The sequence below is a fragment of the Notamacropus eugenii genome, chromosome 2 (assembly GCF_028372415.1).
Source record: "Notamacropus eugenii isolate mMacEug1 chromosome 2, mMacEug1.pri_v2, whole genome shotgun sequence".
Classification (NCBI taxonomy): Eukaryota; Metazoa; Chordata; class Mammalia; order Diprotodontia; family Macropodidae; genus Notamacropus; species Notamacropus eugenii.
In genome coordinates this window covers 44,635,333-44,661,129 of record NC_092873.1, presented here as the reverse complement: position 1 = coordinate 44,661,129, position 25,797 = coordinate 44,635,333, and the positions used below count along the sequence as shown (strand labels likewise).

General features: G+C 42.9%; 1 protein-coding gene across 3 annotated transcripts in view; it reads left to right on the top strand.

The window, feature by feature from the left end:
* The window catches only part of GALNT17 (polypeptide N-acetylgalactosaminyltransferase 17), a 441,101-nt gene extending 415,532 nt beyond the window's left edge, over positions 1-25,569 (top strand). Inside the window, exons 9-11 of one of the 3 annotated variants that reach the window (XM_072640115.1) lie at positions 4,383-4,478; positions 22,188-22,355; positions 23,415-25,569. In XM_072640115.1, coding sequence (XP_072496216.1) covers positions 4,383-4,478; positions 22,188-22,355; positions 23,415-23,537 — 387 coding nt within the window. In that variant the 3' untranslated portion in view covers positions 23,538-25,569. Of the gene's footprint in view, positions 1-122; positions 403-4,382; positions 4,479-5,654; positions 6,495-22,187; positions 22,356-23,414 lie in introns of those variants that run through there. The other 2 variants (XM_072640116.1, XM_072640117.1) reach the window with 2 other exon arrangements.
* The last annotated feature ends 228 nt before the right edge of the window (positions 25,570-25,797 follow it).

The following is a 25,797-nucleotide window of genomic DNA, read 5'->3' as shown; positions in this document are numbered from 1 at the left end:
TTAGCTATGCAGTGCTGGGTCATGACAGTGAGCAGTCATCAGAATGCCAGAAAAAGTAAATGAATGAGTGAAAGCAATTAGAGCCTGCTCCGTATTGATCAATGCTCCATCTCTATTCTCAGTCTGCTGAATTATTGCTGTCAATGAAGAGCCATGATTTAACTTGGGAACTGATTTAGTTTCCATGAAATTATTGAAGCCTCAAGGAACATGGATTTATTGAGACTCAGAGACCTCTTCATACTTTAAGGACAAGTGTTTACTAGGAAAATCTCCTGGGAACTTCTTAAGCTTGGAGTAAGGTCTGGGTGAGATTTAGGTAATGTTTAGGAATTAAGAAGGCTGTTGCTGAAGCATGCTAACCACCTCCTGGCAGAGAGGCATGGACTCATGATGCAGATTTGAGGCATCTCTTTTTTGGACATGTCCAATAAAGAAATTCGTTTTATTTGACTATGCATGTTTATCACAAGCATTTTTGTTTTCTTTATTTTTTTAATAAAACAAAAGAAGTGGGAGGGGAGAAAATATATTTTTGTTCATTGAAAAAATTATATTAACTTTAAAAAGGTTTAGGAATTAGTAACATTTCTCTTCTACAACCTGAGTATCTGCAATTAATTCAGCAAGGTCCATCATCTCTGGTGGCATCTTCCAGCCCACCCCCATGTTCTCACTGATCCCATACAAGCCTGTACTCCCATGCTCTGGATTTCTCTTTTGTCAAAACCTACCCTATGCCCTTTCTCAATGTTTGAGGCTAATCCCACCATCCCATGCTCTATACTAATGTAAGGAGTGATGATGTTTAAGGCTTATAAGATTTCCTTTGAATATCATCCTGCACCATGCCCCATCCTCCAAATGCTATTTCCATATTGACTGAGACCTTCAATACTTTATCCCAAAAAAAGAACTCATGGCAGGAAGTTTAGGCCCTATTTAGGCCAGTTAGCGAAAGATGGTGGAGGGGACTGGGTACCCTTCTGATCATATCATGGTCTCCCTCTTGAGGGGCATCAATGTCTGCTCTTCATGCCTGTACTTCATTAATAGGCAGGATGTGCCCATCGTCTTTGAAATGGGAAAACACTGGGGACTATGGGATTGTCGGCACCTAGATCTACACCTTAAAGGCCACACAGAATTACTGGTCAGAACTGGAATTTAGAATTGTACACTTTAGGGACAATAGAGGGCATCACATCGAACCCTCCATTTTACAGATGAGGACACAGAGTGAGTTGCCCAGAATGTACTGCAAGCAAGTGTCTGAGAAAAGATTTGAACACTGGTTAAACCCTCTACCATACTTCCTTCCTCTCCGAGCGTAAGGATCAACCACAAGGGGGTTGCAAATGTGGTAGTTTAATTAACATTTCCCAAACCTTTATTTATTTATTTATTTTCAATTTATTTATTTTAGTTTTCAACATGCATTTCCACAAGATTTTGAGTTCCAAATTTTCTCCCCTTCTCTCCCTCCCCCGACCTCAAAACACCATGCATTCTGATTACCCCTTCCCCCAATCTGCCCTCCCTTCTGTCACACTCCTCCCTTCCTTTATTCCAATTTTCTCTCTTTTCGTTTAGGACAAGATAGATTTCTATACCCCATTACCTGTATTTCTTATTTCCCAGTTACATGCAAAAACAATTCTCAGCATTTGTTCCTAAAATTTTGAGTTTCAACTTCTCTCCCTTCCTCCCTCCCCACCCATCCCCACTGAGAGAGCAAGCAATTCAATATAGGTTATATGTGTACAGTTTTGCAAAAGACTTCCATAATAGTCATGTTGTGAAAGACTAACTATATTTCCCTCCATATTATCCTGCCCTCCATTTATTCTATTCTCTCTTTTGACCTTGTCTCTCCCTAAAAGTGTTTACTTCTAATTGCTCCCTCCTCCCATTTGCTGTCCCTTCTCTCATCCCCCTACATCCCACTTATCCCTTTCTCCCCTACTTTCCTGTAGCATAAGATAGATTTTCATACAAAATTGTGTGCATGTTATTCCCTCCTTAAGCCAAATGTGATGAGAGTAAGCTTCACTTTTTCCCTCTCTCTTCCCAACTTTTCCCTTGCATTGAAAAAGCTTTTTCTTGCCTCTTTTATGAGAGATAATTTGCCCCATTCCATTTCTCCCTCTCTCCTCCCAATGTATTCCTCTCTCACCCCTTAATTTTACTTTTTTAGATATCATCCCTTCCTATGCAACTCACCTTGTGTCCTCTGTCCATATGTGTATAATCCCTCCAACTACCCAAATACTGAGAAAAGTCTCAAGAGTTAAAATTATTATGTTTCCATGTAGGAATGTAAACAGTTCAACTTTAGTAAGTCCCTTATGATTTCTCTTTCCTGTTTACCTTTTCATGCTTCTCTTGATTCTTGTGTTTGAAAGTCAAATTTTCTATTCAGCTCTGATCTTTTCATCAAAAATGCTTGAAATTTCTCTATTTCATTGAATGACCATTTTTTCCCCTGAAGTATGATACTCAGTTTTACTGGATAAGTAATTCTTGGTTTTAATCCTAACTCCTTTGACTTCTGGAATATCATATTCCAAGCCCTTCAATCCCTTAATGTAGAAGCTGCTAGATCTTTTACTATCCCAATTGTATTTCCACAATACTGAATTGTTTCTTTCTGGCTGCTTGCAATATTTTCTCCTTCAACTGGGAATTTTGGAATCTGGCTACAATATTCCCAGGAGTTTTTTTTTTGGATCTCTTTCAGGAGGTGATCAGTGGATTCTTTAAATATTTATTTTTCCCTCTGGTTCTAGAATATCAGGGCAGTTTTCCTTGATTATTTTCTTGAAAGATGATGTCTAGGTTCTTTTTTTCATCATGGCTTTCAGGTAGCCCCATAATTTTTAAATTGTCTCTCCTGGATCTATTTTCCAGGGCAGTTGTTTTTCCAATGAGATATTTCACATTGTCTTCAATTTTTTTCATTCTTTTGGTGTTGTTTTGTAATTTCTTGATTTCTCATAAAGTCATTAGCTTCCATCTTCTCCATTCTAATTTTTAAAGAACTATTTTCTTCAGTAAACTTTTGTCCTTTTCCATTTGTCTAATTCTGATTTTTGCAGCATTTTTCTCCTCAGTGACTTTTTGGACCTCTTTTGCCATTTGGCTTAGTCTGTTTTTAAAGGTTTTATTTTCTTCAGCACTTTAGCAAGATGTTGACTCTCTTTTCATTATTTTCTTGCATTGTTCTCATTTCTCTTCCCAATTTTTCCTCCACCTCTCTTACTTGATTTTCAAAATCTTTTTTGAGCTCTTCCATGGCCTGAGATCATTACAAATTTATTTTGGAGGTTTTGGATGAAGAAGCCTTGACTTTGATGTCTTTCCTCCAATGGTATGTTTTGTCCTTTCTCATCTGAAAGGATGGAGGAAAATACCTGTTCACCAAGAAAGTAACCTTCTAGAGTCTTTTTTTTTTTGTCCTTTTTTGGGGGCATTTTCCCAGTCACTTACTTGTCTTTTGAGTCCTTTGTCAAGTGGAGGGTATACTCTAGGGACCTGTAAGTTCTTAGTTCCTCCAACGTGGCACAGTCAAGGGAGAAGAGTTATTCCTCTCCTAGCCTGCACTGTGGTCTGGGAGCAACCACAAAGATTTCTTCCTAGGATCTGTGGGTAGGGTTCCAACCACCACTCAGGGCAGAGATCCAGATCAGCAGCTCAATTCCCCCAGGGTTTGCAGTGACTTTAGCTACCCTGAGCCCAAGGCTAGGCTGGACGCTGCTTCCTTCTCACCTAGGTGGAAAAGTTTTCTCAAGCTTCTCTTGGAAGCTGTCTTTGGTGTTTGTGTGGAGAGAAATCTTGCAACCACAGCTGCTGCCCAGGATTCTACCTGCTCCAGTCCTGTCCCTTCTGTGCTGCTGTGCCTTGTGGCCAAGGCTGAGCCACACTCCGCTCTGAGCCTAGTGCGATAGACCTTTCCTGTCTGCCTTCCAGGCAGTCTTGGACAGGAAATCTCTTTCACTCTGTCATTTTGTAGCCTCTGCTGCTCTAAAATTTGTTTAGAGTCATTTTTTACAGGTATTTCATGGGCTTTGGGGGTAGAGCTAAGAGCAGATTCATCCTTCTACTCTGCCATCTTGACTCTGCCCCATTTCCCAAATCTTACATTATCAAAGGATATTTCTATAATATAATTATACTTGAAAGAACCTTAGAGATTCTCTATCAGTCAATCAACCAACAATTATTTATTAAGCTCCTACTGTGTGATGAGCTGAGAGTAGGGTATATTGAAAAGGAATTGGACAAGCTACACCCCTCATGGTAGAGAAAGGCAAATGTCTTAATGCAAAGGAACATCTGATTGATGAGGGCTAACATGGTTTGGTTTGTTTCTGTCCCAACAGCTTCGCAACAACAAGGCTAAAGATGTCTGTTTGGACCAGGGGCCCCAAGAGAACCACACTGCAATCCTCTACCCCTGCCATGGCTGGGGTCCTCAGGTTAGAAGAGATGTTCCGTGTTCAAGGGGGACAATTATTAAGTCTGCAAAAGTATTTCACAACTTTCTAGAACAGAGGACAAAGGAATTGGGGGTCACTTTGGAGAACAGCTTGAGATGGTTTGATGATGAATACCATGCATATCATTGCCCTTTTAATTTCCTTTTTATGAAGATCTGGAGGTGGGGGGATATCAGAGGAGGAGACCTCACTGAAATGAGAAATGTGGGAAGTAGGAGGTGAGGAGGAACATTAAGGGCCACAAATGGGCGAGGAGTTTGGTTTCTAATTAAGAAATGTTGGTAAGACCCAGACACATAGTGCTGTTTGAGGGCAGGACTGTCTCATTGCCTGATACCTAGCAGACACTTAAGATAAGTGGTTGTTGAATGGAGTTATTGAGACTGGCTCTCATGGGAGAACTGGGTTTAACAATGCTGTTCTCCTGGCTCTGGAGTCCTGTGAGTCTTAGTCTGCTGGGGGTTCAGAGGACCATGTGGACAGTTCCAGTTCCCCACTCATTCAGTTTCTTTAGTAAGCCTTTTATAGACTGCCTCAAAGTGGCAACTGCATTTATGAATGAGGATCAAAATGATGAAATATAGCACGATAAAGACAGTCTCATTAAGGGCTTACCACATATTTGCATAATCAAATGCCTACTGCTTGCCTTCAGAGGCTCAGAAAGTGGCTAAAGAAATCTTCCCAGAGGTGGTGGGGATGCGGGCTCAGGCTTCTGCCTGTATTCAGTGGGTTTGGGGGAAGGGAAGCATTTCCTGAGCTGCTGAGGAGGCCCAGGGGTGCTGTGACTATCCACCGGAACAGTGGAGATGTCTGCCAAGCTGCCAGGCAGTTTTCTATTTCTGAAAAGCCCCCGTAGCTTAGGGGCCCTCCACATCTGAGTTCATCTTATACCTTCTCCACCCCCTTTTCCTCCATCAAAAAAGTGTAACCTGCTGCTGGAGCTCCTTCTGTCAGATGATATATGGCTTCCAAAGTGCTTCATCCATCTTGTTTGATCCTCAGAACAATCCTGGGAAGTGAGTGCTATTTCTATCCCTGTTTTACAGTGGAGGAAACTGAGGCTGAGAAAGGTGAATGATCAACCCAGGATTACATTGTTAGTATATGTTGGTGGCTGAATTCAAACTCAGGTCATCCTGTCTCTAATTGCAGCATGCTCTCTCCGCAATGGCTGATGATGGACATATCAGTGAGAACTTCCGTCAGACTCAATGACTGAAAATTGCTTCCCATGCTTTCTCTCCCAGGGAACATGTATCTATTCTAATCAGGGCCTTCTATGCTCAGGGCCTGCAGACATGATTGTAACGATGAGAATTATTTGGGGGAAGGTGGACTGAGAGCCCCCTGTGTCCGTTGAATCTCCTGTACCAGTGGCTTCCCACACGACCCCCATTCTTAGGGCTGGCCTTGTGTGCTCCCCATAAGCAATTCTGTGACCCAGAGCAACCTGACCAACGTCCAAGAGGGTCTGAGCCCTCAAAAAGAGCTGCCTTTCTATTTGGAAGCTGTAAAACAACTAAGCAAATGCAACACGTACATATAAAACCTTTCTGTTTGTTGTGCATTTGGAGTAGGGGACCATATTTCTCAGCCAATCCTTTAAATTTCCACCAAACCATGTCCAAAGGGCCCTTTGGAAGCGGTTGAGCACAAGTCTGTCCCCAACAATAGAGAGTTTGGAATAAACTTCTGTAAGAGGAAGTCACAGGTTCCTTTTTTATGTTTGTTCTTTAGATGAAAAAAGCATAAATATCTTTTCTTTTTGCTAGGGAGACATCCTCTATAACAAAGCATAAAAATGAAACATGGAAGTAAAACTAAGTCATTAACTAGTCCAGCAGTCTGTGTAGTTTTCCATACCCCATAGCCCCTCACCTCTACACAGAATGAGGGTGGGGGACATTTCTTCCTTTCTTATAATTTTTTTATAATTGCCCAGTGTTCAGTTTTGTTTTCTATTGCTCAGTCATTTCAGCAGTGTTCAACACTTTGTAACCCCCATTTGGAGCTTTCTTGGAAAAAATTCTGGAAATTTTAGAAATGAGGAAACTGAAGTGGACAGGGTTAAGTGACTTGCTCAGGGTTGCAAAGCTGGTGTCAGAAGCCAGATTTGAACTCAGGTCTTCCTGACTTCAGGCCCAGTGCTCCCTCCCCTGCATTTCCTAGCAGCTCTCAGTTTTGCTTTTTTGTTATTTTTCATCCTGTTTACGTTGTTGTAGTCATATATGTTATTTTTCTGGTTCTAATGATTTCACTCTGCATCAGTTCATTGCATCTTCTCATGATTCTCTGAATTCTTCAGATTGATCTTTTCTTAGACCCAGACAGATCACATTGTATTCATGAATCACAATTTGTTTGGCCTTTCTCCAGGCTATGGGGCCTCTGCTACTCCAAAAAAATATTGCTAAGACCATGGGTTTGTTGGACAGGATTGTGTGAATGACATCCCTGCTGAGGGGAGGTGCCTCTCTCAGACTATGTCTTTGTCAACCAATAGGGAAATCTAGCTTGTGTTTAAACCCAATCATGTAAAGGAATGGGCCACTATGGGTTACCATCTCCAGAGCTTAAATACGTTTGGATGGAACTCAGTGGCCCTATCAGTGCACCTCCAATGGGCACTTCCTAGTTGATTACACTCTTAAACTATGGAGCTGTGGCTGTTGTCCTGGTCTGGTGCTACTCAGTCCCCTGTTTCTAGCAATTCTGCCCTTCTAAGGTACATGGTCAGACTAGGTCCACACATCACCCAAGTACCTACCATATGCTAGAGCAGGAGCTGACTAAGGCATACAGTTAACTTCCCACCACACTCTGTCTCTCAGACATTTAGAGATGGAAAGGACCCAACTCCTTCATTTGACAAGGGAGGAAACCAAGATTGAGAGAGCTTCAGTGATTTGCCCAGAGTCACATGACTAGTATGTGGAATCACAGATAGACTTGAACTCAGGTCTTCTGGATTATATTTTTTACACCCTGCTGCCAGACTGTGAACACAACAGAAATTTTTTCCCATTTTCACCATGAAATGAGATCCCAGGATGTAGAAAGGTTCAGAAGTACAGTCACCAATGCTTAAAAAACCACACGAATAAACAGAAACAACTTGCTGGTATTTGTCCCTGGGATTTTTTCCAGGTCTTGGGGGATGGGAGGAGGACTCATCATCTCACTGACATGCTTTACTGATGTCTCAGCTTTCCTTCTTGAGAAGCTGACGCTCCTTCCCCAAGTTAATTCATCACCAGAGTAACGGATGAGCATCCTTTTATCCTGTAATTAAATTTAATCTACTCTTAGACTCACTCTTTTGATAGCTCCATCTTTTAAGCTATGCATCATCCAAACACCTTGCTGTAATGATATATTAGGCCAATAAGGCATGCATGCGTCAATGCAGTGACAGGGCTGTGATGAGCTATCGGTTGTGAGAGAACTCTTCTAATTGTCTAAAGATTATAAATGGGGATGTTGTCCTGGGGTGGCAGGGGTTTCAGGGAGAACGTCAAGCAGGTAACATTAGGTAGACCCTGGGGAGAGGGCCCCCAAGGGAGCTGCTGCAGGTGTCTTCAAGAGGGAAAAACCACAGCTGGCCCATTTATACTTCGGTGAATCTGTGATCTCCCTACAATGGTGCTTGTAGCAACCCTCTGAACCTTCTCATGCTTTATGACTAGAAAGGAGGTGGGGGTCTCTCTAGAGATCCCTTAGTCTTATGTGGACATCACTGGAGCACACAGGCTACCCACTGGCTATCTCTACCTCTCACTTTATCTCCTTTTGTGATCATCCATCACTTGGATTATACACTAGGATTATATTTCATTTAATCTGAATAACAATCCTGGGAGGGGGCGCTGTTTATAATCCTTGTTTTACAGTTGAGAAAACTGAGACAGGCAGCCTTGCCTGAGGGTCACACAGTTAGTATGTGTTTGAGACTGGATTTGAACTCAGGAATTCCTGACTTCAGGCCTACTGCTTTATTCACTGTGCCACCTTGCTACTCCTCAGACCCTGGTCTTCGAGTGAGATTTCAAGTTAAGGGAAAAGCTCTGTAGCAGGAGACACACATGGATGAGACCTGCCTTTTTCCTCACAGTCCTCAACCTGGATTCATTCTCATTTAGCTAAGGCAGGCAAATAGATTCTGAACAATAATTCATGACTCATCTGATTCGTTTTCCTCCTTTCCATTGTGATTCTAATCTTCCAAACTCTGTGTGACCTAAAAGAATTATTCACTCATAGAGAGATTAGAATGTGTTTTATACAAAAGAAAATATAAATTGAACAGATATAGGGTAAAATGTCCTGAGAAGTTGAGGTACAGCTCCAAGTATAACACATAAACTCCACTGGACTCTATTACAATGAAAACAAAATCAACAGTGTTTGCAGCTTTTAAAATTCTGAATTTAGTTAAATCTGAATTCTCAACTGTCTGAGCAAGACTTAGCCCTAAACTGGGGCATACATACAAGTATATACAGTATATACGGAATTCAGTAATATAGAGAATATACAGAATCCAGGAGAAAATGTATTCAAACTTAGAAAACACATTTGGCAGTAGTAATTCTCAGCTCCCAAATACCAAAAATCTTTCCCTGTCTCAGATTTGTGGGTCTGTATGAAGCCCCAGGTAGGTGTAGCATAGCTTTCTGCTGGGTTCCTCACAGAGTCTTGAAGTTGCCTTTCCCCAACAAGCCTAACTTGTCCTATGGAGACACTGCTATTCCAAGAATTTTGTTAGGCCTTCCATTGGAAGTCCCAAATCTCCCAGCCTTTCAAGGCACACAAGATCATCCCTCTGGCTAAGGGAAGAGCAAGAGCTAGAGGCTCTTTCATCTCTCCTTCCCCACCTCTGCCAGGTGATTCTTTCTCAGGGGAATAGCCATAACCTCTCTTTCCTATAGGCTGTAGTGACCTGCCACTGGCTCTCAATGGACTAAATCCTACAAGCTATTACTGACTTTCCCCAACCAATCCCAATATACAAACCTCTTGTGTAGTATCATTTCATTTTATCCAATGGCTCCATTCCTTCCAAATTTCTTGGGGACTTTTCTATACCTAGTTTAATACCATAGATTAATTGACTGACTGATTCAATAGGCCCCCTATCCACCAAGTCATAAACTGAGCATTAGCAATTCCTCATTCACTAGAGAGACAGATACCCCTTTTTTGCCATAATACTTAGATATGCTTTTCTCTATAGAAAAATGAAGAAGCAGCTTAATGAATCTAAATTATTTTTCAATGCTGCCCACGAAAGTCAAAGAAGCATCTATGGAAATTAAAGTTCCTCTGAAGTCTAATTAACTTTCCTGTATCACAAAGAAGCCATACTGGAGCAGTCACCAGAGAGGATGTATGGTTATGGTCAAGCGTGAAGGATGGAGGGCCAGCTTTGCCCACCCTCACCCCTCACCCCTACCATGTCTGCCATGCCCTCCTTAGTCCCAGTAACTTCCCCAACATCATCTGCTCACATTCTTTTGTCCAAGTTAACAACAACCAAAAGAGGGTGAGAGGAGAGGAGGGCAGGAAAGTCTCCCCCCTGAATTGTTAGAGACCCAGATAAGCTGATTTCAGAATGACAAAGCAAAGCTTCCTGCCCTATTCTGATTAAAGAGAGGCTATGAGTATTCTCATCCAGAAGAGGGCAATCAGAGCAGAGAACATGTGAATGATCTCATTCTTCGGAACCTTAATGAGAATGAGAAATATGGGGAGACTTGAGTCTAGAGGAGAGGATCTCCTTCAAAATTGTTGATCATCTGATGTGGTGAGGACATGGGGCAGAAGGAAAATGAATCTACCTCTTTCTGACCCTCTTAGGTCTAGACTGTGTTTGTTTATTTGCTGTGTTTTGGAGACCTCTCCAGGAGTCCCTTTGTCTCTGAGGAATATTGGTTTGGATCTGAAGGGTTCATAGGATCATGGCCTTAGAACAGGAAAGTCATCAAATCTAAATTGGAATCTGAGAAGCAGAGAGACAATAGGATCATAAATATAGAACTTAAAGGCACCTCGGAGATCATCTGGTCCTCTGCCCCCAACCCCATTTTACAGCTGATAGATAATACAGAGGTCAAGATACTTGCCCAAGGTTGCTCAAGGTCAGAGGCAGGATTTGAATCCAAAGTCTCTGACTGTAGAATCAATGCTATTTCCACTGGGATGTACTGCAGATTGGGAAAGAGAATATGGGGTATCTAGGGTTAAGGGTGAGTGGGGAATACAATGTCTGAAACGATTCCCAGACAAAGACCAAGTGTTGTTTCTTCAGAAGAGCAAGGTGGAGACTATTTCTGATGGAAAACACCTATGAATATGGTCAGATTAGCGTTTCTGAAGAAGGCTTATGGCTTTAAAGGGAGGTCCCTATGTTCAGCAAGAAAGGGGGAGGGAAAGAAGACATAGAGAAGGAAAGAAGAAAGAAGAGAGATGGGAGAAAGGAGGAGAAAAAAGAACTTGAGAATCCTAGAAATGAAAATGGCTTTGGGGACTATCTCATCAACACCTTGAGGAGGGAAGGGGAAAAAGAGGAATCCAAGTTATCTTATCCAGTATCTACCTCTGACACATACTAACCAACTCTGTGACCAAGGCACTTCAGGTCTCAGCAGCCCAGGCGACTCTCTGACAATAAATTATGGACCAGTGGTTGAGCTTCCCCTATGCGGGGAGTTTCCACAATGGAAGATCCCCACATCGATGAAATCACAGTCCAGAGAACAAAAGAGGGACAGAAGACAGCCAGGGCCTGAAATTACCTTGCATCCACTTTTCTGTATATGTTTGATGTGTTTGCAGTCTGCACATTTTATTTTCCTGATAGAATGGAAGGTTTTTGAAGGCAGAGACTGTTTCAAGACCTTGGGGAAATCACTTAATCTGTGCCTCAGTTTCCTCAACTATAAAATGGGGATAATACTAACACCTACCTCTTAGAGTTGTGAAGATCAAATGATACATATTTGTTTAAAAAAACAGTGCCTAGCACATAGAAGGCATTCCTTTCCCTTCCCCTCCAGTACCTAGAACAGTGCCTAGAACATAAATACTTTAGTAAATGCTCATCGATTGTCTTAAAATTATGGTTTTGCTACTAGCTAGAAAGAGATATTTCTTCTCTAGCCTTAGTTTCCTCTATGTAAAATTAAGGAGTTGGATGATGTAACCTCTAAGGCTGTAGATAGAAGGGCTAGACTTGGAGCTGGGTTCAAATCCTTCCTCAGACACTAGCAAATCATTTAAATTCTCTCAGGACTCAGGTTCCCTAGCTATAAATAATAGCATCTTCCTGTCAAAGCTATTAGGAGCGTCAAACCTAGGTAAGGCTGTGATCCATGCCCTTTAGAGAAAGTCCCATACAATGTGCTTCCTTTTTTCCTTCTGTATCCCCAGCACCTAGTAGGCACTTAATGAATGCTTGGGAGCTCATACTCTAATGAGTAATTATGGTCATTATCATTATTCATTTTCTATGAGTCCAAAAAAATGTTTTGTGGTTCATTCTTAATTAACCACATCTGGCCTCATTCTCTAAGCATTTTCATGAATCAAAATTTTACTCTATTAGCCCAGTAATATTTTAAGTTGCTATTTGCTTCATGGATGCAAAACCTGTCTACAACAGCAGAATCCTAGAGTTAAGGTTGCCGATGACCCAAGGAACATGGGAGAGATGTATGTGAGACAGAAAGAAGTTGTATGCTTGTGACCAATGATGAGACTTGCGTGACAGAAATGACCTTATACTTCTTTATATTTTTATCTTTACTTGTTTTGTATACAATTGTATTTGTATACTTTGTCTTGCCCCATAGAATGAAAGCTTCCAAAGGTCAGGGACCATTCCATCTGTATCCTTTCTACCTGGCATAGCACCTGGCACATAGTAGATGCTCAGTAAAAGTATATCGATTAACTGAGTAGTGGCATAAAAAACATTATCCAAGAAATATATGATCAGGAAAGGAAGTCAATGGCCCAAAGAATGGGTCGAGAGGGAGGGAACCACCATGGATTAAGTGTTGACTATGTGTCAGAAATATCATCCCATCTAATCCCTAGAACAACCCTATGAGGTTGTTATGATCACCATTTGACAGTTAAAGAAACTGAGGCAGACAGAAATGAAGTGACTTAGCTAGGGTCACACAGCTAGTTATTGTCTTAGTTCATGGATACAGGATGAAAAGGCCTGGACTGGCTGTGATTGATGCCCTTAGAGAAAGGGCCCATGGGATGTGCTTCCTTTTTTTCTTTATATCCCAATTGGGCACTTATTGACTAATTGGATTATTATCTTAGTTTTCCTAGAAAGCCAGTTCTCTTTTCTGGACCCCAGATTTCTCTTTGGTAATTTTATTGGACATTTAATCAAAGCTCTAACACTGGAAGGGATCCCAGAAGCCATCTAGTCCAAATCCTTCATTTTACAGGGAAGGAAACTGTGGTCCAGGATTGCCCAAAGTCACAGAGATAAGTAACCACAGCAGGATTTGAATCCAGGTCCTCCAACTTGGGAACTGAATATCTTTTCACTACACACACACACACACACACACACACACACACACACACACACACACACACACACGTGTGTGTGTATATATAGCAGGGTTCTCAAGCCTCTAACAATTATTTCTTCTTTCATTCCATCAATTATTTCCATAAGGAGACCAAACCTCTGACATATTCTTCATGGCTCACAGAATCCTTTTCCTAAGAAGACAAAACATTCCATCACTCCATTCTAGCCATGCTTTCTTCAAGGGGCCTTGCAGACCCTTCAATTCTACTGAGAAAGAGGCCTCAACTCTCACCTAAGTTATATCCATGAGACCAGGCCACAGCTCTAATAAGCAAATCCACTCACTGCTCCCCAGGCTACCCCTCCCCTGGTGCCATATTGTCACCTTGGAGAAGATGGCTCAACAATGGAAGTCTCTCCTTCCCAAAGGGATTACAGGATGTGTTTTCTTTATTTCCCCCTCGCTCAAAATTATAGTCATTTGTAAATTCAATGATTGATTTTTCCTTTCCCTTCTTCTTGCCCTTCCCTCTTAATTATATTTCAAAATGCTGATTGAAAATCTGAAGAACATTGAGAGTTAATGGCCCCAAAGTAGAGGTTCTGCCATATCAATTTGCGAAAAGCTATTATCAACCACTGAGAGCCCCCTAAGTCAAATTATGGGAGATGGGAGCTGAGATTTTGGCCATTTCTCTGATGGAAAATTATGGGTTAGGCTCCATAGAAATACGTGGCCATGAACCAAACCCCAAGCTCAGACAGTCCAACTGTACACTTGGGCCCTCCCTAGACACAACTTATGATGAGAAAGGCCCCAGATTCGAGTGAAGGACAGTTTCTGGGGCAATAAATCTGTAATCACTCACTGTGCTGGAGACAGGAGCAGCAGAGTGGAACCAGAGAGGGAAAAATGGATTGCTCTTCTGACCCCCAAACAGGGCCAAGGGACCTCTACTTGCAGGATTGTAAATGCAGCCCAGGCTACATCGCTGAGCCCAGTACAAGGAGAGAAGCAAGACTATCCCTCCAATGTGAAAAATTCAGGGAAGTTGCCAGAACGGATGACAAATCCAGAGAAAGTGTCATTTCCAGGGGATATGTAGGGAGTTGGAGGAAGGGAGAAAATGGAGGGAGTGGGATAGACTTTGTATGATGATAATATATAATGTATAACTGACCACCCTGGCCCCATTGTCTGAAGACCAAGTACCCTACATTCCCCCACCCCCCTCACCCCACCCCAAATTTCTCCAGTATCCTTAAGGGAGATTAGAAAGTGTCTAGGTTCTCTGCAAATGACTCTAGCACCCACCAATGGTGTCCCCTTAATTGTAGGGAGTGGGTGCTCTACACTCACCAAAACCTAAATGGTGTCCCAGTTAGCTACCAACAGCAAAGGTATACTCATAAATATACACATTGACTCCCAACACATGAAACTTAAATCCCTGTCTATACTACTTTGGTCTCTGGGGAGGAAGAAGGGTTAGGTTCATAGTCTGACTCATTTTGTGGATAGTACAGTCTCATCTTCTGACTCTGAAGTCCCCCTCAGGCTCGACTTCCAGACAGTGTGGATTTTCAGGGCTTCCCTGCGGGGCAGACTGACTCCAATCTCCTGTCTGGCATCTTGGCTCCAAGCTCATCATGACCCTGACCCTGGGTCTGGTGGGGTCCACTGCCAGGACCTGAAACTGACTAGGTCAAAGACAACAGAGCAGAAGCAACCCCCTGGCCCCGGGCCCATTTCTTGGAGTCTAAAAGGAAAGAGAGGAGGATCCCTTACCCTGTTCAGTTCATGGCACCTCTACCATGGGTGAACTGGCTGTGATCTTCACCCACTGACCCAGCAAGAAACAGTTTAGAGGAAAAAGTGAGGCCCTAGCATGGCCATGGTAAAGATGTGCCAGAGCCAGTTCTGGGCTGGTGTCAGAGAGATCCAAGCTAGAAGTTACAGAGGTTATTCAAAGACCCATCCCCTCTCCGACTGGCACATAGGTTGGACCTGCTGTGTTCCTGATCTGTGCCTTTCACTCCTCTTTGAGAAACCCAATACCCCTCTGTTCCTTGGGGTTCATCATATTAATGCCTACATTATTTCAGTTGCCTTACTTCAGAGTTCCTGAGCTCCAGAGATCCACCAGGCTCAGCCTGTAGGCCACGCCCCAACCTCACATCTACACCATTCCACACCCATAGTTCCCCACCTTGAAGCTCTACTTCTAAAAGCTTATGTCTCCCTCTCTCTCAAGAAGGGGAGAGAAGCAGAACAAAGGGAGAGAATTTGGAACTCAAGATTTTTTAAAACATTTTTTAAACATTTTTGCATGTAATTTGAAAATTTTTAACAAAATAAAGATAATTTTAAAAATAATAAAATCAAAACTTATGTCTCCTGCAAAGATATTGAAGCTCTATGTAGACTTAGTTAGCCTGAGCACCACCACCCCCTCCACCATGGAGTGAAGTGGGTGACATCATTCTTCACCCTTGACCCAGTCCCCTTTCTGGGGGTCATTTGACTTCCTTTCATGTTAATGTCTCTTCCTTCCCTCAGATCTTACCCCTTCCCTTCCCAAGCCCCTCATTCACTTGGGCCATGTTCTCTGCTCAGTAAGCTCATCTTGTGGATTTGCTAATTGGGTGTGAATGTGCCACCTCCCAAGCTGAGCTTTCTGGGGATTCCATATTCATATTATTATTTGAGCCTGGGAAGCTGGGAGAATCTCAGTGATCAGAATAGGGTCTTCTGCTTTGTGTACCTCAGTTCACGTGTCTCTGGCTTCGCTGTCAAGGTTTTCCCTCCCCAAACGACCGACTGGGTTAAGTTGAGTTCTACACAGTCCCAGGAAACCTAAGAAGGTTCATTTGATTTAAATACACACATATATATTTAGTAGGCCCATGAAACCTTTGTTCTGCAAAGCCACAAAACTCACCGACGAGCGGCTTTAAAATGTAGGTTTGCACACACTTATAAATAAATGTATTCACTCCGAAGCAGGTGTAAATCAGTGTAAATCGGCAGTTTTCCCTCTAAACAGAAGCTGCAGAATCCTCATTTCTCATGCAGCCAAGGCTGCTTGGAGTATCAGCTCCTGGTTTCAAAGTGATGAAACGGATATTCAATATTAAAGCCACCGTAAGCCCTGTTTTTATGGACAATCCAATGGATTTCCCAGCGTGCCCAGGCTGCTCCACGACTGTTTGCTTCCTGGGCCTTATTTATCTGGCTGTAATTGTCGGTAGACAGCACAGCCAATCTGTCCTGTCTGCCCAGGTTGGTAAATGTGGGACAATAGCCATGTTTGTCTCTTAGATCATTTCAGACAGAAGGTTCATTTTTTTTGTGTTCTTGTTATCCCCCTGTAAGGGAAGACTAATTGTATTTGGAATCTGGCTAGTTGTGAGAGCTTTGGGAAAGATATTTTTGCTTCCCCTTGGGCCAAGGGCTTTCTCTTTTAGATTGGTGGCCAAGCATGTGGAAAAAATCTGAATTTCCAGCGATGGCAGTGCCCTCAGTGTTGTAAGTGGCTCCCAGAGGTCCCATGTGATTTCTCTCAATCTGGAGGCACTTTATGAAGTAGTGGGCCTGCGACTACAAAAAATGAAATGTTGAGCAACAATGTCTTCAGAGGAGGGCCACTTTCCTCTGTAATGCACAGGGCCCCCCATGAATGCCTTTCACCGATTCCTTGCCATATTTCAGAGGTTACCTTATGGCCTGAAAGACCATGCTTCTGAAACTAGCTGTATGGCCTTGGGCAAGTCACTTCACTTTGTTTGCCTCAGTTTTTTCATCTGAAAAATGAGTTAGAGAAAGAAATGGCAAATTACTCCAGTGTCTTTGCCAAGGAAACTCCAAATGGGGTCATGATATAAATGTGTAGATACTGCTTCTTCTTTGAACACCAATGAAATCACAGGTTGAGACCCCCTCAAAAAATGCAAGGATGAATTTTACCTAGTATGAAAAACTTTATCAATACATTGAAGGGTGGTGTCTCTTGAAGACCATCGGCTAAGTTACAGCGAGGTGGTGATCTGTGTTTTTGGAAGGCAGAACTATGAGGAGGCTGGAACACGATGACATGGGGCTCTTTGATGTAGGCCAGCACAGAAGGCAGCACTGATCTGTTCTCTAAAGGGATGATGAAATTACACCAGGAGGAAGCTCGCCAGACTCAGACACTGCTATCGCTTGCCGTTTCCTAGAGAAAACTGCTTCAGATCCTGTCCCAGCTTCACTAATTAGAAGCAGATCAATTGAAGACTGCCTCAGTCCTGGCTGATACTCTTTAAACCAGTCTGTTTGGTCCTGGAAAAGACAGGCTTTGAAATGGGTTACCCATTCTGCAGACTGGGACAGAGTCACAGGGACCACAGAACTGGGATGCTCACAGTCTTGAGTCTCTGTTTATTCATCCTGGTGGGGCATTTATGTGTCTCTCTGGGCTCTTTCCCTAGGATTTGGAGCTGCAGATTTTGTGTATGTATGTTTGGGGAACAGGAATCCTGTTTGTCTGTGGGTCTAAAGAGCAAGTCAGGGAGTGAGACGGCCTACTCAGGTCCCATGGGGTCCAAGCCTGCAATTCTACTTAGAGTCATAGATTTAGATCTTGAAAGGACATTAGAGGTCACTGAACCAATGCCCCTTGCTTTGAGGATTTCTGGTTCAGTTGTTTCCAATCCATGATCCCATTTGGGGTTTTCCTGGCAGAGATACTGGAATGGTTTCTCCAGTTCATTTGACAGATAAGGAAACTGAGGCAAACAGTGTTGACATACCCAGGGTCACATAGATAGTGAGTTTATAAGACCAGATTTGAACTCAGGTCTTCCTGACTCAAGTTCCAGTGCCCTATCCACTGAACTATTTAACTTCCCCTAATCATTTTCCTAGTAAGTGGTAAAGCCATGATTCCAAACCAAATCTTCCAGTAACAAATCCAGAAATGTTTCCACCATACCAGAGAGCTCCTTTTATTTTTCCAACTGGCAAAACATACTTTTTGAGCAGACTCAAGGTCAACCATTCATGGGATCACTGTTATCGAAGCAGCATAAATGGAAAGGATGACATCGCCCATTGAGTTCAACTCCTTCATTTTGTATATAAGGAAACTGAGGCTGGGGAGATCACTTGACTTACCTTTAGTCCATTCATATAGCCAAGTACCTTTCTATGGGATAATAACTCTAACCTCCTTCACTATGGTAGGCACTCTACTAAGCGTCAGAAGTGCAACAGAGTATGAACTAGATTAATTAAAACTTTTGCAAATGCAGCTAGGTGGTGCAGTGGATAGAGCACTGGGCTTGGAGTTAGAAGGACCTGAGTTCAAATCTGGTCTCAGACACTTACTAACTGAGTCTTCTCACCCCTTTTGCCTCAGTTTCCTCATCTGTAAAAATGAGCTGAGGAAGGAAGTGGTGAACTACTCCAGTGTCCTTGCCAAGAAAATCCTAAATGGGATCACAAAGAGTCAGACAATGACTGAAAAATGACTAAATAATAAAAGTTAGTATCTCTCCTTACCTGCCCTCTGTAAAGAGTTAATAGTCAGTCACATTGAGGCATAAATAATTTATAACAATGTGATTTTTTTCCAGTGATTTTAAAGGGATATAAAGATTTATCCTAGTCTGATATCCAAAGTCACTCAGGCAGTGAGTTTCATAGGTGGAATTTGAACTCACATTCTCAGACCCCAAAGGTCATGTTCCTTCTAGGTCATGGATGTATGAAGGGAAAGAAAGAGATGAAAATGACTGATATCATGGAGTTAGAATTGACCAAACTGGATAAATTATTGGATGGGGGAGGATATCTCTGAAATTATAAGCCTGGGACCCTAAAAGGTGGTAAGACCCATGACAGAGACAGGAAGAGGGGGCAGTGTGGAAGAGTAAGATGATTTTCCTTCTGGATGTTGAATAATATTTTTTTCCTCCTACTTCCATTTCTGAGTCTACTGTTTCTTTTGATGACACCACCATTCACCAAAGTCTCCAATGCTGTTTTGGACTCTCCCATTTTTCCTCCCCTCTCATACTCAATCACTCAAGTTCCAGCCCTTTAGCCTGTGTACTATCTCTCTAAGCCATCCCCTCCCCTCTGCTCCCACTGCCCATCATCACAATGATCCGTCATCACCCACTTTGACTTTGGTCATGGCCTCTTAGCAGGTCCTCCTACCTTTATTCTGTCTGCATTCCAATCTGTCTTTCCTCCTGCCACTTGACTCATTGCCCTTCTTCATGTTCCTACTCAAAAATATTTAGTAGTTTGCTTTTCTGTGTTCATATGACTCTTTTTTTTTTCTGGTCATTCAAGGCTATCCACAGTCTGAAAACTAGTGGACCTTTCCAAACAGAGGAATTGACACTCCTCTGAAACTGCCATTGTGATATTCAGCAGTCACTTAACTGTCCCAGATCTCAGTTACCTCATCTCTAAATTGAGAGAGCTAGACAAGAAAGTCGCTTCCAGCTCTAAATCTAAGATCCTAGGTATATATCCTTGGGTATGCCATCTGATTTCCTGAATAAATGCATATATATGGGCAGCTAGGTAGTACAGTGACTGAGTCAGTTAACATTCCTCTTCATGAGTTCAAATCTGGTCTCAGACTCATAATAGCTATGTGACCCTGGGTAAGTCACTTCACCCCATTTGCCTCAGTTTCCTTATCTGTAAAATGAGCTGCAGAAGGAAATTGCAAACCATTCCAGTATCTTTGCCAAGAAAACTCTAAATGGAGTCATGGAGAGTCAGACACAACTGAAAACGTCTCAACAGCGACATGCACACCAGTTGTCTCCCTGACTTAATTGTAAGCTCCTGGGGGACAGGACCTGTTTCACTCTGGTACATATCCCCAGTAACTAGTACAATGGACCTACTTAACAAATGTGTATTGACTGATTGGTTAAATGACTGATAGGCTTCAGACAGACAATACCCATAGCTCCCAATGTGAATGAGTTCCTCCCTTTAAACATCTGGGTCACAGATATGGCCATTTAATTAATGTGCAAAATGTTTCTCGCTCATCAGCTGGAAAATAGCTTGATTCACCATTTCAATAAGCAGCCGGGTCTGTCTTTCCCCTGAACTACAGAAGGCAGCCTGGTGTCATTCATTGCTTTTCATTTGGTGAATTTAAATCTGATCAAATTTGGATTGGGAGCAGGAGGAGCTTTGATTTTCTTTCCATTGAAATGGCTCCCTCTTTTGCCTTCCATAATTGTTCTGGTCTGAGACTAATTCAGAGTCAAAGCATCTAAGATCTGGATCTTCCTTGAGAGCAGTTAATCAATTTGATGTCATTATACTCTGAGAGCAAGATTCCTAAAAGGCATAGGGCCCACCATCCCTGGTTCTCAGCAGTAGTAATTGCTCTCCTGGTTCAGACTTGGCCAGGAGATGAACCCCCAGAGCCCAGGGCAGGGGGATCCCCTGGTCCCCTGTCTCAGCAGAGGTGCCTCCTTGTTTCCTTCACAGATAAGATGGCCAGGTTAGGTCTGTGACTATGTGAGAGGTTGAGAAGTGAGTGAAAAAAAAGAGAAAGGGAAGTTTGAACAGATTTTCCTTGAGTTTGGTTGAGAAGCAGAGGGGAGATAGAGGAGGCCTGGGTCACCCAGGGGAACGAAAGACTGGCTCTATCACTTCTGGATACCTATTCCCAGCCTCCATGATTTTACCTGAGGACCATGTGGAATAGGGGTGTCAGAAATCAAGGACTAGTCGCAAACTGCTAATTCATTCATTCTGTAAATACTCGTTAACATTAATAGCTAGCAGTTATATAGCACTTTATTTTAACAACATTAAAGAAGAGATATTGACATCTGCTTTGCCTTTATACTCTAAGGACCATGGGACTTTTCCATTTGATCACACCTCAATCCTTCCATAGTTATCATCTCTCCTATTAAAATGGGAGTTTCTTGAGAGTGAAGGGCTGTTCTCTATTTGTACATTCAGTGCTTATGATATGATATTATAATGTAATATAAATATAACATGACAAAATATATGTAATATAATGTAATACAAACATAATATATATAATACAATATAATGTACCTTATACTTTACCAAAAAAGTAGACTATTCATCGTGAGCTCCTTCTCCCTTAATTTTCTTCTCAAAATTCCTTGATATGATGCCTCATTCTGTCTCCTTTTGCTTCAGGCTATGTTGAAAAGGTGACCCTTTCCTTCCCTGTCTGTACCACCTGTCCTGTTTTCCCTAGTAGATCACTCCCATAATCTCTCTCTCTCTCTAACCCTCATCTTCTCCCTATCGCCTGTCTCCACTGCTTCCTACACACATTCCCAAGTCACTCTCATCCTCAAAAGATCTTTGCTTGACCTGTTCTTTCTTTCCTCCCCTAATAACCAATCTCTTTGAAAAAGCTATTGAAGCATAATTGCCTTCTTATTCAGATCCTTGCTATATGGTTTCCAACCTTCTCAGCAAAGTCCTTGGCTCCATCAGATGCTTGAATATCAGATATCAATGAGATGACACTAAGGAAGATGCATTGCCACCCGTTGGCCCACTGTGTCCTCAGGAAGTTTTCTGTCTGACTGGCAGCTGAAGTCTTCTATGTATTTTGTCTTCTCATCAGAACATGAGCTCCTGGAGAACAGGGACAATGTTTCATGGAACTTCTCTCTCCAGGGTTACCAGCGATCTCAATCTTTTCATTCTCTCTGTCTATGCCCCCCCCCCACCCTATTCCTTCTCAATCTCCTCTGTTGAATCATATTGTGGATTTCATCCAACAAAAGGGATCCCTGAGAACCAAGGATTTGAACTTGGGTCTTCCTGGTTCCAGACCCAATGTTCAGAACAGGGAAAAGACATGGTCCTATGGGAAAAAAAGTGTACATGGGGGGAGGGCGGTTGTGGGATGGTTTTTGTTTTCCACCAAACAAACCTTGGACTGACTTTGGGCTACTCCAACTCAGAGATGTATCAGCACCATTGTTCTGTAGGTAGGTGCTGGATTGATTTATCTGGTCTCATGTTTAGGGCAGTAAAGCCATTCTTATTATGTCCTGGCTTTGCCCTCCAGTGTCATTCAGCTCAATCAGTGTTGTTTCCCCAGCTCACCCGCTATACCAGGGAAGGCTTCCTGCACCTAGGCGCTTTGGGGACCACTACCCTCCTGCCAGACACGCGTTGCCTTGTGGACAACTCCAAGAGCCGCTTCCCCCAACTCCTGGACTGTGACAAGGTCAAGAGCAGCCTGCACAAACGCTGGAACTTCATACAGGTTAGATCCTCTCCTGACCCCTCCTCAGAATTAATTATACCCAGGGGAAACTGGGTCCAGAACACTGAACCAGACTATAGGAAGACATGAGTTTGAATTCTGCCTTAGATACTCACTAGCTTTGTGCCCCTGGGATGGTCACTTAACCGCTTTCAGACTCAGTGTCCTCTTGTAAAATGGATATAATAACATTGTGCCCATTCACAAGGTTCTTGTGAGGATCAAATGGGATAAAATACAGACTGTCTCAAAAGCTTTTAAAGCATAGAACTGCCTAGGACTTTGTGGACATCCTGCATATAAAGTGTCTTTCAAACCTTAAAGCCCAATATAAATGCTATTATTATAATGAATATTAATGTGAGTATTATTATCATTCCTTTCTGAATTGTGTGAAAGAAAATACATAGTCTAAAGAGATGATGACTTTGCCAAGGTTACATCACCATGTGATTATCAACCAATGAGAGCCCAGGTTCAAACCTAATTCTCCTTGCTCTTAACCCAAGGCCTTTATTTTCCTTCTCTGCATCATGATGAGTCGTCATCCTGGGAGAATCATTCTTAACATCTTAGTATTCCATTCAGCTTTCAGTCTGGATCCACTTCTGGATAGCACATTAAAAAAAAGCTAGAAATTCTTTGTTAGTAGGAATGGCAATCTGGGAGAGAGGAGGGAGAAAGATACAGGGAAAAATCTTGGGGAGCCAAACATAAAGGCCATCAATAAAAATTTCTTTTAAAAAAATAATCCTGATGTTGGTGAGGAGGGAGTGAATAGATAACTCAGCTCTAGGCTCAGGAAACAAGCCCTAGGAAATCAGCAGGATAGTAATACAGGGTCTCGACTCTGGCATCGATTCTTTGTGCACATTATGTGGTAAAGTTGGCCATTCTCCATCCATTCTATTGATAAGCCCATGTCTCTCCTTTCTACTACTCTCTTTCCCTTCTTTCTCCTCCTCCTCCTTCTTCTTCTGTCTCTGTTTCTCTCTCCCCCATTCTTTCTGTTTCTTTTTTCCTCTCCCTGTCTCTCTCTGTGTATATTTCTCTCTGCAGAATGGCGCAATCATGAATAAGGGGACAGGCCGTTGCCTTGAAGTGGAAAGCCGGCCCAGCATTGACCTTATCCTCCGCAGCTGCACAGGGCAAAGGTGGACGATTAAAAACTTCATCAAGTAGAGCAGACGAAGCTGGGGAGCCCTGCCCTCCGAACCTGCCTTGGCTCCCCCATGCTCTCTTTCAGAGCCTGGGAGAGAAATCAAGAGCCTTGCAGGGGTTTTGTTGGCCTTCTGGAGTCTTCTGAGGGGCCACTTCATCTCTCATAGGTGGGGAAGCGGGTGGGGTATCCACTACCCCTACTCATTCTGCCTCCTTCTCAGAGTCTCATCAAACAATCAAGCTTCTTTTGGAGGGAGCCTGCCAGGACCAGACAATCCTTGGATGGGCTTGCTCAGAATCACACACTGGGGCATCTCATCCTTGATCTCGGAAAGCATCCTTACTCTCATGTCTAAGAAACCTGCTGTTGTGTCTATGGCCAGGGATGCTGATAATTCAAAGGAAAAAAAACTGCCCCATCAGCCCCTTATTTCTCTTCTTTTCTCCCTTCTCTACCAGCACGTGCACTCACACGCACACGTGTGCGCATGCACACACACACACACGCACACACACAGAGGGAAAAAAATTCCAGTCTAAAGAGATAAAAAACATTCTTTCCTCTGGACCAATTGCTTATATCACTTCCCTTTTTAGTATTTTGCTGTAAGAGCTAAATTCCACTTTTCTCTGCAAATGTGGTAAGTAGCTTTGGCCTCTGCCCCTCAGCCTCTCTGGAAGATGCAAAGCCCCTCCCTAATCTGTTATGCCTCCTCCCCACCCTAGGCAAGCTACCAGGCCCTTCAGCTGGCCTTGGTCCTGAAATGCATCCTTGTTTCCAAATGCTCCTTCTCCACGAAGCCGTTCTGAAAGGTATCTATTGGCACAACTTCTGATGGATATTTCCAGAGCTCTCCCAGACACATGGCCATTCAGTATGATCTAGCCCCAAGTACGTGGCCAGAAGGAAGCCAGGGGATCTGGGAGTTTACAGGGTAAATGCTCGCCACGTAGGTCCTGCCAAGCTGGGTCTCCCCTTGTTTCTTGGGGTTTCTTAGCCAACTAACAGCAGATGAGAAAAGATATTTCTTGTCTTAACTTGGGCCAGAGAAGGAGAAATCAGCTTTGAAAAGCCCATATCATTGGGTCTTAGTTACCTACAGGCAATCAAACTTTAATGCTCTATGTGTTGAGGACTGCTGAGCAGTAACTTGGGCCGAGGGTTCCCATTTGTTCTGGAGGAAGAGAAAGAAAGGGTAGCTCAATACCCCCACCATGAGAGAGGACTCCTGACTCATCATAGTCTGCTCCACTATTTGGAACCTGATTCATCAAGAGAAAACTGGAGACCTCAATTTCCTATGTGTCCTCAGAGACCTCAGGACCTGGTGCTTAGACTTTATCCCAGAATCCTGGGGCCACGGCCTATCCAGCAGCCCCCTGATGAGGCCATGGGACAATAGAGCTGTGCATACTAGAGCTATTTTATGCCTGTGTCTACACTTCCATCCCAAACTCTGCTCAGGATGGAGAAGGCAGTGATTTCCTGTCTTAGGAGTAATAATTTTTCTGATGCCCTCTGGTTAGGGTACACTTATAAATTAAAGTTAATATATATGTGTGTGTGTGCACATGTGTATGTATGCCTGTGTGTGCGTGCACGTATGTGGGAATGCCTGTGTGTGCACATGTGTGTATGTATGTGTATGCCTGTGTATGTGTGTGTGTGTGTGTGTTTAGGACATGTAGGTCTACGTGCCGCTGAGTTTGCTGCTTCATCTTTTCACCTGGCTTGGGACAAGGACACCTGAGGCAGGGTTTGGGTGGGTGAAGGCTCCCCACCCAAGGCCACATTTTGCTGGACAGAAACACGAGTCCCCTCTGTGGCACCTGATGATGTGGAGAAACCTATGACAGCCTCAGACTTGACAGGACCCCTTAGCATCTAGTCCCCATTTCTCCATCCTCTTTGCTCTGTTTTCCCCACCCTAGGAATTGCATCCCTATAGGAGACCTGAATTGCTGAGTGAGGCGTTCAGGGTAGATTGGACTCTTTCTTATTAGCTGTTGCATCATCCATTGTGAAATAAACATGTTTTAGCACTTACCAAAATCAGGCATGACTGGAGTTTATGTCTGGGCATTCTTGGTGGGGGAGAGGGAGTGGGGCAAATTGCCTGTCAATTCAATTCAATTCACTACCACAGGGCTGACCCCTATGATTTGGGCATGGGGTTAGTGAGGAAAAGAAAGAGAAAAAAATAGTAAAAGCCAAGAAGGACGACAGAAACTTCATGAAACAGTGGAAAGAATCCTGGACCTGGAGTTAGAAGGTTCAAAT